Raw genomic sequence first — 18,861 nt, forward strand, 5'->3', positions numbered from 1 at the left:
TACATGGGAACAGTCAAGTCCGTGTGTTTTCAGTACTTTAATGATTAGCTTTGCCAGGCCGAATCCAGTAACATCGATAGTTGGAATATATTCGAGGAACATTTCTCTAATTTTATGGTGACTAACATTCTCCAAATCAACATACCGTAAGCAAAGTGAAACTTGTTCTACTTGTGCAATGTCAATACTTTCATCAGCAAGCATACTAAATATTCTGGCTTTCTTTACCTCATCAATTATTTTACGTTGTATAATTTCACCACAAATAGCAATAATTTCATTTTGAATTCGTGGGCTGGTATATAGAGCGTTCTTTGGAACTGTCGACAAATGTTTCAAAATATGTTTATCTCCAACATAACGCAGTAACGCTCGAAAGTTGCCGTCGTTCATTAGGTTCCAATAATGTGTAAACTAGTCCAGGGTCAGTATGTCCTCTTAAAGGAATGCCTTGTTTACCACAAAAAATTATAGCTTTTGCTGTGGACGTCAGTTTCCTTTTATTGTCTTCTTGCTGTCGTTTTCTCTCTGAAGACAATTGCTCGATTACTGTAGACACCTTTTGAGGAAACAGTTGTAAGAAAATTGTCATTTCCGAATTTCGCTTGTGATAGGAAGTTTGTGCGTGTGTTTGAAATACCTCCAACGCTTTTTTCCAATTTGAAAAAGGGTCACACACGAGTTTTCCCAATCGCTGATTGTTTCCCATGCTTTCACATGAACGACCCATAATGACACAATTTTTGCAGAAGGCTCCATTTTTAAATTAGAATACGACAGCAAAGGAATGAGTCCAGCCATTTCAGTTGAAAGCTTAAGTTTCGTTTCGACGAAACAGGAAGTTTGTAATCATTAGATGGTACCCAAGAGCCTTTTAAAATTTGTTCCTTTAGACGATCATCCAGTTGTGAACTTTGATTTTGGATATAAACCTATGTCTAATGTAGCAAAACCATTCGAAGCAGATGAGACATCACGTAAACTTCTGAGTGCCACGCTCGATGTTGGAGATTGATTGATGCTGGAAGGCAGTGTGCAAGACGACTGCTGAGTGGCCAAAAGTACCTCCGCGTTTGTAGCTCTTTCTGATAATGACGCCCCAGCAATCTTTACGTCTTCACTATCTCCACTCGTCACATTATGATGGCGGGTCCGACAGTTGAAGATGTCTTTAAATGTACCAGCTTGTGAACACCATTTTTTTTCCAATATTCCAAGCCCTTAGATTTATTTGGATTCTCAGCTTTTCTTTCCTTTGCCTCCATTTTTGCAATGCAGATGACCCTATAAAAAAAGCACTAAAATAAAAAAAATTAGCAAAAATGCGACAGGTTATTATTAATTTTATTCGGCTGATTTTAGTCAGATTGGAAGTGTGCCGATTTAATTTTAGTTAACCACACTCACCAAATGACTGGCAACAGGTGCTAGGACAAGAAAATTAGCGTTCTGCCATCCAAAAATCTGTGGAGTTCTGAAAACTGAATCACCCGAATAGGCCTCAGATATCCATAATCCAAGCTTTGCCCGATTTCTGAGTGGAGCTTCAGTCTTGATGAAAAGAAAACCACCGAAATTTCAGACATTTCTCTGGTTCCTCTCAAATTCTTTCAACTTAATCTTTTAATCGAAAACGTCAAGGTTACCAAATCTGTCGTGTATTAAGTTCTGTATCGACAGGGAAAGAATACTTTACAATTTGATTACATTTTGCGGTGCAGAAAAGCTACATTAGAAAAGACTAGTTTATCACCTTTAGGTAAACACTCGTTTCGTCGCCATAATACGTGCAATATCTTACAATATGTTAGTAAATATCGCCAGTTAACAATTTTATGGAAAGCGCTTGGTTAGTGACAGTAAATTTTTGACTTCCCATTCATTGGCTTTTTGTAGTGTACATTCTTGTTGTTCCATTTATTAAACAGTACACTCATTCTCTGGATTTTGTTGCTCCTCTGTCGAAAACGTGTTCCTTCTACCGGGTCTTTCTTTTTTTTAAATTGCCTTTGGCGCTCAATCCACACGCTAAGCCACTGCTTCTATTCAACCGATGCCACAATGACAGAAGAATGTAAACAGACACAGTATGAACCCCGACATGTAGTAACACGATACACGAAGCATGGTTTTCACACAAGACCTACTAAAACGAGATTTTACCAGCCGAATGAATGCAGCGTTTGTGAACTGTGCAATGGAACATTGTGAAAGATATCATGCAGAAAACTGCAGGAAAAGATGAATGTTAATATAAATCTAGGGCTACAACAATGTCACTCAGTTTTGTACTTGCACACTGTATTTTCATTAATAATAAATCAGGCAGTGGAGAAGGCAACAGTTATCAGCTGAGCATTGTTTACTTACGTTCGTCAGAGGGAGTCAGCATGACGTCTGAAAGGTTTATTTGTAGTGAAAGTGTTATGAATGAAGTAAATTTGACACGGCAAAGGAAAAAAAGAGATACAAACGTTTTTTGACAGGACTAAGACGAGAACGTATGGTAAACATGTTGGTTCTGGTGAACTGTACCGCTGTTGTTGTTGATAAATGCAGGAAATATTATTAAAAGGATCATTATGCATAAAAAAACGGGTACAGACAGTGGGAAATAAGTCCTACATTTATCGATCGTCAGTTTGTTTTGTGCGAAAAACGTATCACAGGGTTGCATGAAAAACGAAATGTAGATTCCGATTAAAAAGAAATAGTTTGTGATGTTACAAAGACATTTCAAAATCGATAATGGAATTGGTGACCAAACGGAATGATGACTGGAGAACTCAAGTGAAATCTGAGGTAGGTCACATTGAAGATCTTGTTTTCGCGCAAAAAAAAAAATTTCACGTCAGATACGAACAGTTGAACAAACAGTAAGATCACCGAATATGAACAAAGAAGTTCTGAGTAAAAATAACGGAAGGATATCTGAGAGTGCAACGTATATATCTTCAGAGGACCATTATAATAACTATCAGGGAAGTCGGGTCAACTGGTGAGGCGTAAAAGCTGTCTTCATTTTTCCGCGTAATGCCCGTGAATGGAACCGTCGGGGAGGAGGTGATGGGGTACTTCAGTTTCAGTGTCTCACTTACCATGTCGTACATTGCGGAGCACAATTATACAAATGTAAATGTAGAAAGAACACATTAAAGAAACAGATTATGATATTGCACACACTAGTAGTTTCTCTTCCACATAGATTAAAATAAACATTTAAAAGAAATTCTCACCACGTCAGTAACAATTTCTGCAGTTTCCGGGAAGCGGCACGCCGATGATAGTAGTAAGCTGCTGCCGTGTGATTGAATGACTTCTCGGATCTGTGAAAATTGGGGTGGCCCTGATGCCCTAGAATTTCTAGGGCTCCAGACAAACCGCATTCCTTTAAGGCACAGTCCAACCATTGGTGGCAATATTGCCGCCAACTCTGGCTCTTCGCTGCCGTATTCCCTCGTCCACTACGCCGCAGTTTGAAAACGAGGTAGCTTTGAAATTTCGGCGGGAGGGGGGGGGGGTTGTTGAACCCCCCCAACCCCTCCGGTTACGCCCATGACAGGAGGCATTGGCTTTGTCCGGCACTCATCTCACTGGCACAGAACAACAAACGTATCCAGTTGCGCAGTCCATAGAGGAAAGTACCCGAAAGTGGACCCCCAGTTTGTTTTTACTTTTTAAAAATATATATATATATATATATATCATTTAGTTGTCAACTTGTTTAAGTGAAACTTTTAACAGTTTGGAATAATTTGCTAACTCTAATAATACAAAAAGCTTACATTTTTTCTTTTTGGAAAATTGGTGCCTAATTCGGACCCCCTTTTAAAATATTTTAAATAGCAATGAAAATGAGTCACAGAGATATCACAGTAATACTTAAATGAAACCAAGTACACATTCTGAAGTAGAAAAAATCACAAAATGAAGCAAAAATCGGACAATTTATGAATACATTGCCTTTAGCAGCAGAAGTCACAAATGTCATTCTTTTTCAGCCCCTGCATACTCTGTATGTACCCACAAGCTACACATCAAGCACATGACCCACAACTCTCCTTTTGTGTCCTCTGAAAATTTCCCGGAACAGAAGATGCACTCAGCATCATCTTCATCTTGGGAAGGCGTAACTGCTGGAATGACATCTAATTCAGGCATTCCACTAGAGATGCTGGCATGTTCATCTTCATTGCTGTATTTATCGTCCTCTTTCTTGAAACGGTCACTTTTTTACCATTGCTTTCCCTTTTCCTGAAGACCTGATATGGAACCACGACCACGTCTGCTCTTTTGTTCTTGACCACGTCTCTGTTGCTTTGTAGCTTCTGTTTCTTCTTTAACTTTCTGAGTTTTAACCAGTTGTGTTTTGTAGGGCAAGGAAATGATCACAGTAGGGCTACAACCTTTTCATCCCCTAGTAGAGATCCGCTTTTTGATATGCGGGTCTGGAAATATGTCGAATGGACTTCTATTTGGTATACAAGATAAATTCTGGTGATGCGCCACTTGGTGGTTGAGTCAACCCCCTGATCTGCAAAAGATGTTGATGGCTCGTTTAGATCGAATGGCTCTGCCTGGTTTGCCAAACTAGTTGGATTGTCTGATATCAACGGTTGTCTCTAAGCGGTTTCACAAAAAGAGGTTGCTTGCTTTTTGTTTGCTCTATCGTTGTATTCTGCATCTGAGAAAAGCGTCTTGTTCAAGGGGTATATCCCTGTAACTTTAAAACCATTGATAGCAATTTGAGCTGTTTGACATCTGACATAAGCTCTGCCAAATAGCTCCATGATGTCATAAGCACAGAGAGCCTGTTTATTTTGTCTCAGCCTCTGCCTGACTTTTTGGCTGTAGTAGACTTTCAAAGGAGTCGTAAACGTCCTATCCAACGGCTGCAATTTATACAATCTATGAGGAGGCTGTGACACTATGGTAACATGATTTGCTCTCACAAGATCAATTAAGTCAACGTTCTGTATGTGGCTAAAGTGCCCATCCAAAATCAGTAGCATAGGTTTTTCCTTTGTAGGATTGGTGTTTTCAATGACATATTGGAACCATTGAGTGAATAGATTGGTTTGGATCCAACCAGAAAGATGCACTGCAAATATTGTACCTGGTGGTGCCCCTTTCTTCAATTGGTCACTCATATTTTAGTGAAGGAAAGTTACCAGAGGAGGTACAAATGAACCAGCAGCATTCATACAGCAGACTATAGTCATAAGAACTCCTCTTTCTGCTGATGTTAAAGCAGCTATTTGTTTTTTCCACTTCAGGCCGATTACTGTTGCAACTTTGGATTGTACAACAGTGATTCCACTTTCGTCCACATCATAGATTTTGTCTGGGGGTGAACTTTCCTTTATCGTAAACTTCCTCTATAAGTTTGCAGGAATTCTGTGTATTTTCTCTAGTGAAACCAGAGGCGCTGCTGTAAGATGTACCAGTAGGTTTCCTTTCTGATAATTTAGCATGATGACGTTTTAAAAAATGTCTAACCCACTTTCTTCCAGTGGTGTCATTATTGAAAGGATGTTCAAAGCCATTGTTCTCTGCCAGCTAAACAGCCTTTCTCCTCAGGTCACGATGAGTAAGCACAAAAACCAAAGCCTCCATTGCAAGATGATAATCGACAAGCTCATCTTCAAGGGTACTGCCTAAAACTTCTTTCATATGAGACAGATTAGATTAGATTAGTTTAATACTAGTTCCATGGATCATGAATACGATGTTTCGTAATGATGTGGAACGAGTCGAATTTTCCAATACATGACATAATTAGGTTAATTTAACAACATACTTAAGTTAATATAACAACTTTATTTTTTGTGCTTTTTTGTTTTTCTTTATTTTTTATTTTTATTTTTTTATTTTTTAATATTTTTGTTTTCTTTTTTCTTTTTTCCTTAATTTATATCTAAAAATTCCTCTATTGAGTAGAAGGAGTTGTCATTCATAAATTCTTTTAATTTCTTCTTAAATACTTGTTGGTTATCTGTCAGACTTTTGATACTATTTGGTAAGTGACCAAAGACTTTAGTGCCAGTATAATTCACCCCTTTCTGTGCCAAAGTTAGATTTAATCTTGAATAGTGAAGATCATCCTTTCTCCTAGTATTGTAGTTATGCACACTGCTATTACTTTTGAATTGGGTTTGGTTGTTAATAACAAATTTCATAAGAGAGTATATATACTGAGAAGCTACTGTGAATATCCCTAGATCCTTAAATAAATGTCTGCAGGATGATCTTGGGTGGACTCCAGCTATTATTCTGATTACACGCTTTTGTGCAATAAATACTTTATTCCTCAGTGATGAATTACCCCAAAATATGATGCCATATGAAAGCAATGAGTGAAAATAGGCGTAGTAAGCTAATTTACTAAGATGTTTATCACCAAAATTTGCAATGACCCTTATTGCATAAGTAGCTGAACTCAAACGTTTCAGCAGATCATCAATGTGTTTCTTCCAATTTAATCTCTCATCAATGGACACACCTAAAAATTTGGAATATTCTACCTTAGCTATATGCTTCTGATTAAGGTCTATATTTATTAATGGCGTCATACCCTTCACTGTACGGAACTGTATGTACTGTGTCTTATCAAACTTCAGTGAGAGTCCGTTTACAAGGAACCACTTAGTAATTTTCTGAAAGACAGTATTGACAATTTCATCAGTTAATTCTTGTTTGTCAGGTGTGATTACTATACTTGTATCATCAGCAAAGAGAACTAACTTTGCCTCTTCATGAATATAGAATGGCAAGTCATTAATATATAATAAGAAACACAAAGGACCCAAGATTGACCCTTGTGGAACCCCATTCTTGATAGTTCCCCAGTTTGAGGAATGTGCTGATCTTTGCATGTTATGAGAACTACTTATTTCAACTTTCTGCACTCTTCCAGTTAGGTACGAATTAAACCATTTGTGCACTGTCCCACTCATGCCACAAGACTTGAGCTTGTCTAACAGAATTCCATGATTTACACAATCAAAAGCCTTTGAGAGATCACAAAAAATCCCAATGGGTGGTGTTCGGTTATTCAGATCATTCAAAATTTGACTGGTGAAAGCATATATGGCATTTTCTGTGGAAAAACCTTTCTGGAAACCAAACTGACATTTTGTTAGTACTTCATTTTTACAGATATGTGAAGCTACTCTTGAATACATTACTTTCTCAAAAATTTTGGATAAAGCTGTTAGAAGGGAGAGTGGACGGTAACTGTTGACATCAGATCTATCCCCCTTTTTATGCAAAGGTACAACAATAGCATATTTCAGTCTATCAGGGAAAATGCCCTGTTCCAGAGAGCTATTACACAGGTGGCTGAGAATCTTACTTATCTGTTGAGAACAAGCTTTTAGTATTTTGCTGAAAATGCCATCAATTCCATGTGAGTTTTTGCTTTTAAGCAAGTTTATTATTTTCCTAATTTCGGAGGGAGAAGTGAGTGAGATTTCAATTGTCTCAAATTGCATAGGTATGGCCTATTCCATTAACAGCCTAGCATCTTCTAACGAACACCTGGATCCTACTATATCCACAACATTTAGAAAATGATTATTAAAAATATTTTCAGCTTCTGACTTTTTGTTCGTAAAGTTTTCATTCAATTTGATGGTAATACTGTCCTCCTCTGCTCTTGGTTGACCTGTTTCTCTTTTAATAATATTCCAAATTGTTTTAATTTTATTATCAGAGTTGCTGATTTCAGACATGATACACATACTCCTGGATTTTTTAATAACTTTTCTTAATATAACACAGTAGTTTTTATAATGTTTGGTAGTTTCTGTGTCACTACTCTTTCTTGCTGTCAGATACATTTCCCTTTTCCGGTTACAAGATATTTTTATACCCTTAGTAAGCCATGGTTTGTTACAAGGTTTCTTACGAGTATATTTAACTATTTTCTTGGGGAAGCAGTTTTCAAATGCATTTACAAAAATGTCATGAAATAAATTATATTTTAAATTGGCATCAGGTTCACGGTACACCTCATCCCAGTCTAACTGCTGTAGGCTTTCCCTGAAATTTGCAATTGTTAAATCGTTGACTGAACGTACTACTTTGGAGGACTGTTTAGTATTGCTGAATGGAGCTATGTCATATATTGTAACTAGCTGTGCACCATGATCAAAAAGACCATTCTCAACAGGCTGAGCATTTATCTGGTTAAACTTATCTTGGTCTATAAAGAAGTTATCTATCAGTGAGCTGCTATCCTTTACCACCCGAGTAGGAAAATCAATAACGGGTGTCAAATTGAAAGAACCGAGTAATACTTCAAGGTCATTTTTCCTATTACCCTCTTTCAGAGAATCTACATTGAAGTCCCCACAAATAATAATTTGCTTCCCCCTGTCTGACAGATAGCACAACAAGGAGTCCGAATTTTTCAGAAATAGATGAAAATTTCCTGATGGGGACCTATATACAGTTAAAATTATAAATGTGCCTTTATTTAATTTAAGCTCACAGGCACATGCTTCTATATGTTTCTCTACACAAAACTTTTTTGTTTCTATACTTTTTGCACAATGATAACTTTTGACATATATTCTTTCTCCATATTTTCTCTCATTACATGTGCAGAGAGCTTATATCCACTTACATTTACCTTATCCATATCAGTAACAATGTGATGCTCAGACAGGCATAGTATATCTATTTCATTCTCAGCTTCTAAATCTTCTAAACAAACCAGAAGCTCATCTACTTTATTCTTTAAACTCCCAATATTTTGATGAAATATACTTACATTGTTTTTATTTATACTTTTATGAGAACCTTTCCTTATTCTAACATTTGCAGTACTCTCCTGTCTGAGTTTCTCATTGTGATTAGGCCTAGTTCCTATACCAGTGGTCACATGGCGTTCAGAGAGGCAGATTATGTCAACTGGGTTGGGTGACTTTTTCATCAATGCAATTACCTAGGACTGAGATACAACTTGGTGGAGATAAAATTTCTGGTGATTGGTGAAAATTTATAATTGACAGCTGTGATTGGTGATCCAATGTGCTAGAATTGTGCTTTTTAATTTCTTTCCTAAACTGAAGATTTGTTTCAATCCTGACCTCTCGTAGAACTTGACATCTTTCTGTTTTACCTATCCTAAAAAAGGTGCTGCTCCAACACTTGTAACCACTGGTATTTTACCTTTCATGGCAGTGCCTCCCCCCTTAAATTTCCTGCTATTACCCCAGCCAGTTTCCCCTTCCCTTTCCTGTTGAGATGTAGGCCGTGCCTGGTATAGTCCCACCTACTGAGATAATCAACAGGAACCACACCAATATGAGCCCCTGCACCCAACCCAAGCAGCCGTTCCAACTCCAAATTAACTCTCCAGTTTCGCGGGCTAAAGATTAGCGGGCTGTGGGGTGACCACCCCTGCTTGAGGCTTTGATCTACCACTAACAAACATTTCTGCTTTGTAGTTTCTGATGGCATTACTAAAGAGGAAAAAAAACACATTAACTCTTCCAGTATTATGCTTGCAGCTTCTTGGCTTGGGCTGTGGGGAATTTTTAATGGCAGCATCTTCATATATAGCCCGTTTCATCACAATGAAACCCCCTTAATCAATAACTCTTAAGGAAAATTAATTGGGAAATTCCTTTTCAACTCTCAAAACATTGTTAAAATTAGATAATATTTATCTGCTGCAGAGATTAGATGGCCTAATTATACCATTAAAATTAGGGCTCCCTTCATTAATGTCCATGTGGAACCACATTGCCTTTTCTTGCAGCCTATAAAAGATGTACTAAATCCTCATTCAAGGCAACTGCTTCTAGATTTTGGGATGGGGCTAGCTGATAAACAGCCATGATTACTGTTCATGACAATTTTATGAAAAAGATATATCGCTACTCAGCATACAGTGGAGATGTTGAGTTGCAGATAGGCACAACAAAAGGACCATCAGACAAGAAAGCTTTCTTCTGAACTAGGCAACGTACACACACATGCACACACTTGTGCAAACACTACACACACACACACACACACACACACACACACACACACACACACACACACGACCACTGTTTCTAGCTGCCGAGGTCAGCCATAGACAAGGTCATCTCTTTGTGAGTTTCATTTCCGTGTGTGTGTGTGTGTGTGTGTGTGTGTGTGTGTGTGTGTGTGTGTGTGTGTGTGTGTGTGTGTGTGTGTGTGTGTTGTCTAATTCAGAAGGCCATTTTGGCCGAAAGTTTACTTGTTTTTCACAGTCTCTTTGTTGTGCCTGGATTTTTCCATTGTTTACTGTGGAAGACTTTGACTACTGCCAGGTATTCAGCACTTTGACATGTTTCAGGCATTTTGAGTACTGATGGAATACTAATGGAGTTTCAGCATCAGCCATTGAAATTTTCACATACTTCTGAGGAGTCTGCAGATTGGCAGCAAGTGTTGGTTGTGATGTGATGCTCACTATGGGGAGGTTTGTAAATAAAGTAATGAGATTAATTTTTTCCACGTGTTTTATTCCAGTAATGTTAATGTTGAACATTCTATCCTTTGAAGTATTTGCTTTAGAAAGCCACACAGTGCTGGAGATGGTTTTTCCACTCTTCCTGGCAGTGTTGGAACTCAGATACTGAAATAACCTTTTGCTGGTTGCTTACAGCCATTTGAATGTTTTCCAGGGCCCCAAAGAGATGTCCCTTGATGTTTTTTCAATCTTTTAAAGAAAAAGAGTTACAAGGACTGCAGTCGGGTTAATTAGGAGGCTTAGTAGTGAATTAAGAGGCTTACTGGCCAAAAATGATTAATGAAAATTGCAATGTGACAATGCTCATTATTGTGATGCAACCACCTCATGTTGTGATAGGGCAGGTGATGTTTAAAATTTTTGATGACACTATTTAACGTATCTACACAACAAATGCTATGACAGAACTTTTTCAGTTTTTTATATTATATTTTGTTCAGTTGAAGGTTCCTATTCTGCAGACTGCTGAAGCAGTGATGCTAGATTATTGAGATGTTTTGTGACTCAAGAGACTCTGTGTTCTGTCCAACTGTATCCACTATTTCTTTATGCAACATTTAAAAGAATTTAAAGGTAGATGTGTGAAACATCAGTGTATTAAGCAGAGCATGAAAGTCTGCGAATGGATGTAATGAATTACTCCTAGAAATATTCAAAAGTCGGTTTTATTGTTATTCCTGTGTTTGTAATGTTCCTAAGATGCACATAATTGGATGAAATAATATGAAAAATAGCATAAGTGGTCTGATACAAATTACTCCTGTTAAACTTACTGTGATAAATTTTTTAAACTTTTCAAATGACAAATTTTATGCAAAATATTTTCATTCCACAGGTTGTTCCACTGTCTAATTGTCATATCAGTAACATATGTTTCACCTGTACAAATTTGTTATATTTAAATTTATCCATGTTATATGGATGTTGTTTGAGGTCTGCGATTGTATTATAAGATTACGTGGAATAATTTTTTACAGCTACAGTCACTTTTTACTAATATTTTAAAGCACAGTGCATTGTGGCAACATGCTCCCATTATCAGGTGAATTATACGGTTATTTATACATCACCTGATAGGTTATGTACATTAGTAGTGTGTGCCAGTTATGAGTTTTATTTTATTATCCATCTTTAGCCGTTAAAAATTGCAATTGATGTCGTCATTTGTGTACATATACAGTTTACATAACTAACAGAAGTGGTGTAATATATTGTAGATCATTATTGTCTAATAAGATACAAAAATTTGTCGTTGATGCTGCACAAGGTATTTGCATTATATTTACATGTATAAGTTTAATCTAAGTGAAACTATATTAGTACCGGTACTTAAGATCATCTTTAGTGCACATTATAAACTCTTCTATTGTATAAAAAGCTTTATCTCTAAGCCATTTCTTTGTGACACTTTTAAACTCTTTCAGTGACACATTATGTGCCTCTATTGGCAACATGTACCTGTAACTATCTTGAGTTTCCTTTAGTCTAGCAACTGGCATGTCAATTTGCTGTTTTATACGTGTGTCATGGTGATGGATAGATTGCCGTAGTTTGTGACTGTGTTGGTTTCCTTTCGTGTGTATCAGACAACTTAGTATAAAGAGGGCCGCAACTGTTAGTATTTTTAGACTTTTTAAATATGGTCTACAAGACTTGTTATTTCTGACTCCATGGATGCATCTGACTGCCTTGTTTTGCCAAATGGAAACTTGTTTTGCACCGGGTGACTTTCGCCACAACAAAGTGGCATATGTTAAATGGGTGTGGAAAAAGGCATAGTATGCATTGAGTAATAACTTACCACTAACACATGACCTTAGTTTACCTAACAAATATGTCACATGAGCTAACTTAGTACAAAGATGGGTCCCAAGTAGTTTAGCTGAGACACAATCAATCTTATCACTCTTAACACACAAGCTAAAGAGAATATTTACAGTTTTATCCTGATTTATTTACAAGTCATTGAGTTGGAACCACTTGATGGCTGCTCTGAGATGAGCCTCACTTTCCTCGTTTAATTTTCCAAAATCTTTCCCTGCTGGAAAAAAAATGTTGTATCATCTGCATAGAGTGTGGATTTACATAACATGGTGCTGGGCAAGTCATTTACATATATCATAAAAAGTAAAGGTCCAAACACAGAGCCTTGTGGTACACCCTGCATGATATCCAAGACATTTGACCTCATATTGTTAAAATACACAATTTGTTTTCTGTCGCTCAGATATGATCTGATCAGAGATAGTTCTGAGCCTCTAATACCATAGCAGTGCAGTTTTTCTGGTAGTATCCTGTGACTGACAGTCGAATGCCTTGCTGCGGTCCACAAGAGTGGCATTAACTGATGATCCTGATTCGAAATATGACAATATATATGAAACAACATCTTCAACTGCTTTTGCCGTTGGTAGGCCGGACCTGAAGCCATACTGAGATTCGCCAAGAATATTATTCACAGCAGATGTTGACTGATTTGGAGCTGTATGCAATATTCCACTACTTTTGATATGATTGGTACAAGGGAGATTGGACGGTAATTATTAGGACAAGACTTGTCACCTTTCTTGTGCAGTGGAGTAACGACTGCCATTTTTAAGGATGAAGGGAAACAGCCACTGACAAACATCCAGTTCATAAGAGAACAGAGTGGATGTGCTATTATATCTGCTATTTTTTATTATAAAATTGGAGAGACCATAAATGTCTTCTGATTTTGAGTACCTTAATTTAGGTATTGCAGTTTTAATATCTGTTACTTTTACTTCTTTCCATTTAAACACAGCTACCATATCCTCAAAATTTTGTAGAAATGAATTTCTATTATTTGAGATACGGTTCTTGTTACATTTATGGATATGTTCATTTGCAGCACTGTTATTCATACTGGCAGCATTAATGAAGAAGGTGTTGAAATCATCCGGTGTGATACAAGCATCAGATGAATTATTTTTGTTAATATCTTTATTTCTACCCAGATGAGTCTTGATAACAGTCCAGGCTGCTTTGCATTTATTTTGGGACTTACTAATATAATCATTTGCCTCGCACTTGCTTAACCTAATTTCTGCCTTGTATTTGTTCCTCAAACTTAGGTAGTTTGCTTTTTCAGCTTCACTATTTTTTGATTTGTCATAGGAAATTATTAACAGAGTTCTGAGCCTTTGTAGGTCAGGTGTGAACCACTTACGTGCTGATGTGAGACCATGTTTCCTCATAGTTCCCGTATTTTTTTCTCATTACTTTAGGGCAGCAAGTTTTAAATGTATCTGACAATGCACTAATGAATAATGTAAACGCTTTTTCAATATGATCACTTTCCAGCAGAATGTAATTCCAGTTTGTCATCTTTGTGTTCTGTAGTTATCAATGTTCGCTTCATTCAAAAGCCTAATGTACTTCATTTTATTGGAGACAGATGCTGGCTCTTTTGTTATCAATTTTAACCAAATACCTTTATAGTCTGATAAAAAATGAATATTGAATAGCCCTAGTTCATACCGATTTGTCTCAACATTTGTGGTTACATTATCAACGCAGGCAGACTGTCTTGTTGGGTTTTCATTAATCCAGTGCAGGTCATGTGATCTTAGCATATTCAGAAGATTAAGTTGTTTAGGTGTATTCTGCCTTATATCAATATTTATGTCACCAAAAATTAAAATCCTATATTTAGGCCACTTATCGAGGTGTAGTATTAGTTTCAGTAAGGCCTGTGCAAGTACTTCAACATCATTATCAGGTGTGCGGTTTACAGACACAATTATGAGTTTTAACATGGGCAGTAACATTGGTGCTATTTCCAGTACATTTTCTATACAGTAATCATTAACACTAAGGGCGCTGTAATCAAAGTCTATACCACTACTAACATATATAGAGGCTCCCCCATAGTTGTGTGTTGGTCTACATATAACTGCAGTTGGTCTTCACTTAACCAGTGTTCATTGATACATAATATAATTTTCTTGTTCACTCCTAACAAAAAACTCAGGTCATCAGTTTTGTTTCTTAATGACCTGATATTTATATGTACAAATAATAATGAGTCATCCTCACAAAGGGGTAGGTCTCGATTCCGCTGTAGCAGTATATCAGTTTGTTCACTTTTCTTGTACGGTCTTCTGTCACTTCTTGGTTGTGTACTTACATCTCTGGCTAGCTTCTTGATTGTGTTGGATCCAGATGATGACGAGATGATTTCCCTGGTGCCATCCATAAAAAATCACTGCTCCTCTGTGGAACTTATCTCACTCTAGAAGATGCACATACAGTAGCTTGTTTGTTTTCACTCATGTCTTGCGTACTTGTTTTTCTCACTTTTACAGCTTGATTGCTTACACTCACTGGCTGAACACTTACATTTAAATCATCTGCTCTTCGAATGTTCTTATTCAGTGACTGAAAACTTCCTTTTAACTGACCCACTTGACCTGGAGATGACAACATGACATTATGTGCTGACAGTTCCTGGAGACTTTCTTCTTTGCTGGGAAGTGGACGGGATAATGGTTTCACTTCTGTTTATATGTGTAGTTGGTGCTCTGACAGTTTCTGGTGACTTTCTTCTCTGCTGAGAAGTGGACTGGATAACAGTGTCACTTCTGTTTATCATATGAACACCCTGTCCCAAAACCGGTGTCATCATATGACTGCAGTTTACACTGAGGAGGTAGCTACCTTTGTCAATGTTGCCCTCCATGTGCACCTAGCAGAAGTAGTGATAATTTTGCATACCTTCTGTTTTCCTTTTGCGTTGAGATGCATCCCATGTTTTGTGTAGTCTTATCTATGTAGATGTTGGTTTGAGTCGATTACAGTGACGTTTGTACGTGGAGATGCCAGGTCCATTATAATACAGTTAAGATTGTACACCATACAGTTGTTTTCTGGCTTATCATATCTGTACATTTAGCAGTGTGTGCCACTGGGGTTAAGAATCGAAAAATAAACCTGTGTAGAAGGATAAATCTGTTACAGTGTGTACATTATGTGAATAGCATGATTAGGTAATATATATTAATACGTTTACTTAAATTTTTGTTGGCAATTTCATTTTCTGGCATACAGAGCACAGTAACAGGTAAAAGGTAAATCACAACTTAGCTTTTTCACAAACGTCTGTTTACAACTTTCAGAAGAGTTTTAAAATCTAAGATAAACTACTTCCAGTTTCAAAGACTGTTTGCAACTTTAAAGCGAGCTATAAAATCTGAGCTATAGTAGTTACAATTTCAAAGACAGTAATATATACGTGTAGTGAAGATGAAAACTTTTATGTAGCTGTATTGGCAATATGGAGAATGTTACATGGATACTTAATGAAAACTATTGTCAGTGAAATAAACATTTAATGTTAGAGAAGTTTTTGAAGAAGTTAACATTATTACTTTCAAGCTTATCACTTAATAATACACCTCCATGTGCTGTACCATGAATGAAGATTTCCAGTTCTTCATGTAAGTTCATTGGTGTCCCTTATCTTTTTTATATAATATATGATCATTTGCAATATCATGGAATGGGTGGCCTGTGTCTTTTATGTGGGTGGCTATTGCTGATCCATTGTAATTGTTAGTGTGGTAAGCATTTATGTGTTCATTATGTCTTGTTTGGAAGTCTCTCTCTGTTTGGCCTATATAAAGGGATCTGCAGGCATTATATATAAAGATGATGTGACTTACCAAATGAAAGTGCTGGCAGGTTGACAGACACACAAACGAACACAAACATACACACAAAATTCAAGCTTTCGCAACAAACTGTTGCCTCATCAGGAAAGAGGGAAGGAGAGGGAAAGACGAAAGGATGTGGGTTTTAAGGGAGAAGGTAAGGAGTCATTCCAATCCCGGGAGCGGAAAGACTTACCTTAGGGGGGAAAAAAGGCCTGGTATACACTCGCGCGCACACACACACATATCCATCCACACATATACAGACACCTGTATCCATTGTATACAGACACCTGTGTCTGTATATGTGTGGATGGATATGTGTGTGTGTGCGCGAGTGTATACCAGTCCTTTTTTCCCCCCTAAGGTAAGTCTTTCCGCTCCCGGGATTGGAATGACTCCTTACCTTCTCCCTTAAAACCCACATCCTTTCGTCTTTCCCTCTCCTTCCCTCTTTCCTGATGAGGCAACAGTTTGTTGCGAAAGCTTGAATTTTGTGTGTATGTTTGTGTTCGTTTGTGTGTCTGTCGACCTGCCAGCACTTTCATTTGGTAAGTCACATCATCTTTGTTTTTAGATATATTTTTTTTTTTCATGTAGGTAAGGTGGTTTATCATTGTTTTTCTGTTTTTGCGTAAGGTTATCAATTAATACTTCATCATGGCGATTTGCTGAAGCTATTTATTTTATTATGCTCAGCTTATCAAGATGTGCACATTTATCCATTGTATATAGTTGACTGTGTTAACTAGTGTTCTGTATGCAGCAAGTTTGTGTGTTGTGGGGTGACCGGATGAGCTCTGTGTTGTGGTATCTGTTGCTGTTGACTTCCTGTAAACTTTGAAGCTGTGTGAGTTGTTTACTGATGTTTAGTACAAGGAAATTGATGCTACCATTGCTCTCATATTCCACTGTGAATTTTATATTCCTATCTTTTTATTGAGAGTGTCGAGTATGTTGTTAATATCATTTGTGTCACCATCTACTAGAAGTAATGTATCATCAACATAACTATTACAGTAAATGATTTTATCCATAGAGCTTGATTTTTTAGCAAGAGTTTTGTGCTCAAGGTGGTTAATATATGTATTGGCAATTGTACCATCTATGTTTGAGCCCATTTCAAGGCCTCTGTTACATGTAGATTTTATTATTAAATGTAAAATAGTTGTAGTTTAGTACTAGTTAAAGGAGGTCCATGAATTCAATATTTTCGGGCAATGATATTTTTGATGTTTTATTAGGTTTGACCTGATGATTTTAATGTTTCTGGGATGGGAATGGTAGTATATAGGTTTGTAATGACAAATGTTATGGGAAAATATGCTATTTATATAATACTTTGAAATACTATAAGTGAAAGGGGTTATAGATAGTACATATTTTTGTGTGAATAATGGTACAAAAATTGTCTCATATGTTTGGATACCGATCTTGGTTTGTTTTAAAAGAATCAGGATCAATTAGTTTTGAAACATTTAGTGAAAGTGATTGTGTCCTTCGTGTGCTTTGTATAACTCTGCATATCCTGTAGTCATCTTTAGACTCTTACAAGATCTTAGAGTAGAAAATGAATAGTGTAACAAGAGGAAATCAGCAATATGCACTGCAAATTAACCATTTTAGCATTAGACGATGCTATATGTACACTTAATTCTGTTATCTAATTTAGTGATAAATTAAATTTTTACTTTTATTTACAAGCAAATTGTATGTATCGTGTAAGAAAAGTCTGTGATTCCTGAACAGCCAAAAAGTGTAGATCAATAATACAGGTTGTTTTGTTTTTGGACATCAATTATACTTGTTAATACTAACTAATTTTAGTTTGTTAATTTCCATTTGTTGCAATTAGTTGTTTTAAGATCAATTTTCTGTATTCAGTCATGTTACAAATTCTTGTTTATTACTTAAAATCCATTTAACATGCTAAATAACAGTTTAGCAACAGTAAATTTGTAATGTTAGAATGTGTACACTCTTTTGTAATCTTGTTTACACTAGCTGGCTGTTACAGTGCAAGCATCAAGGCACCAACAAGTAGCTTGCATATTTTTTTTCTTGTTTTTAAGATTTTATATCAGTACACAGAAAGAAGTCCATTGGTGCTCGCGTAGGTGCTGTTATAGTAGAGTGTAGGTTAACATTTACTCTTGCAGCTTCCATAGTAAAATGATTTGAGTCAATATGGCAGAGCTGACCCAAAGTATATAAAATGCACACTCTGGTAATGTAGCAACATCAATTATGTAAACGATAATGTTTATCTGTCAATAACATGATACTAAATAAATTTATATGCATCTGCTGATCATTTGCTGCTTGATAAGACTTGTAGATATTTTATAGCATTTTGTATTAACCATCCTCAATACAGATAACTGTAATGTACCTACTGAGACCATGATGACAAAGGGGCAGCTGATTGATACACACTTGTGCATTAGCAAGAGGTGTAAAAATTAACTCATATGTGGATTTGTCTCCTGTCCTAAGCACTGGTTCACTGCTTTACAAAAAATTAGCTGCTGGACATCAGCATCCCTTTTGTTACAGTTTGTTCCTGTGTTACTAACTGTGTAGAGACACACACTTACATATAATATCTTAGTGATATCCTTAACTACTGGTAGGCATCCATTTCTCGTTAACTAGCAAGACTATCAGGTAATGTCA

The 18,861-nt window shown here is 36.7% G+C and overlaps 1 protein-coding gene across 2 annotated transcripts in view; it reads left to right on the forward strand.

The window, feature by feature from the left end:
* LOC126262540 (cytochrome P450 6k1-like) overlaps positions 1 to 18,861 on the forward strand; it is a 148,312-nt gene that overhangs the window by 16,342 nt on the left and 113,109 nt on the right. The window contains exon 1 of one of the 2 annotated variants that reach the window (XM_049959222.1): positions 10,440 to 10,462. The exons of the other annotated variant lie outside the window; for it this stretch is intronic. Coding sequence (XP_049815179.1) covers positions 10,446 to 10,462 — 17 coding nt within the window. The 5' untranslated portion in view covers positions 10,440 to 10,445. Of the gene's footprint in view, positions 1 to 10,439; positions 10,463 to 18,861 lie in introns of those variants that run through there. 2 annotated transcript variants of the gene reach the window in all.

Source organism: Schistocerca nitens, chromosome 6 (genome assembly GCF_023898315.1).
Source record: "Schistocerca nitens isolate TAMUIC-IGC-003100 chromosome 6, iqSchNite1.1, whole genome shotgun sequence".
Taxonomy (NCBI): domain Eukaryota; kingdom Metazoa; phylum Arthropoda; class Insecta; order Orthoptera; family Acrididae; genus Schistocerca; species Schistocerca nitens.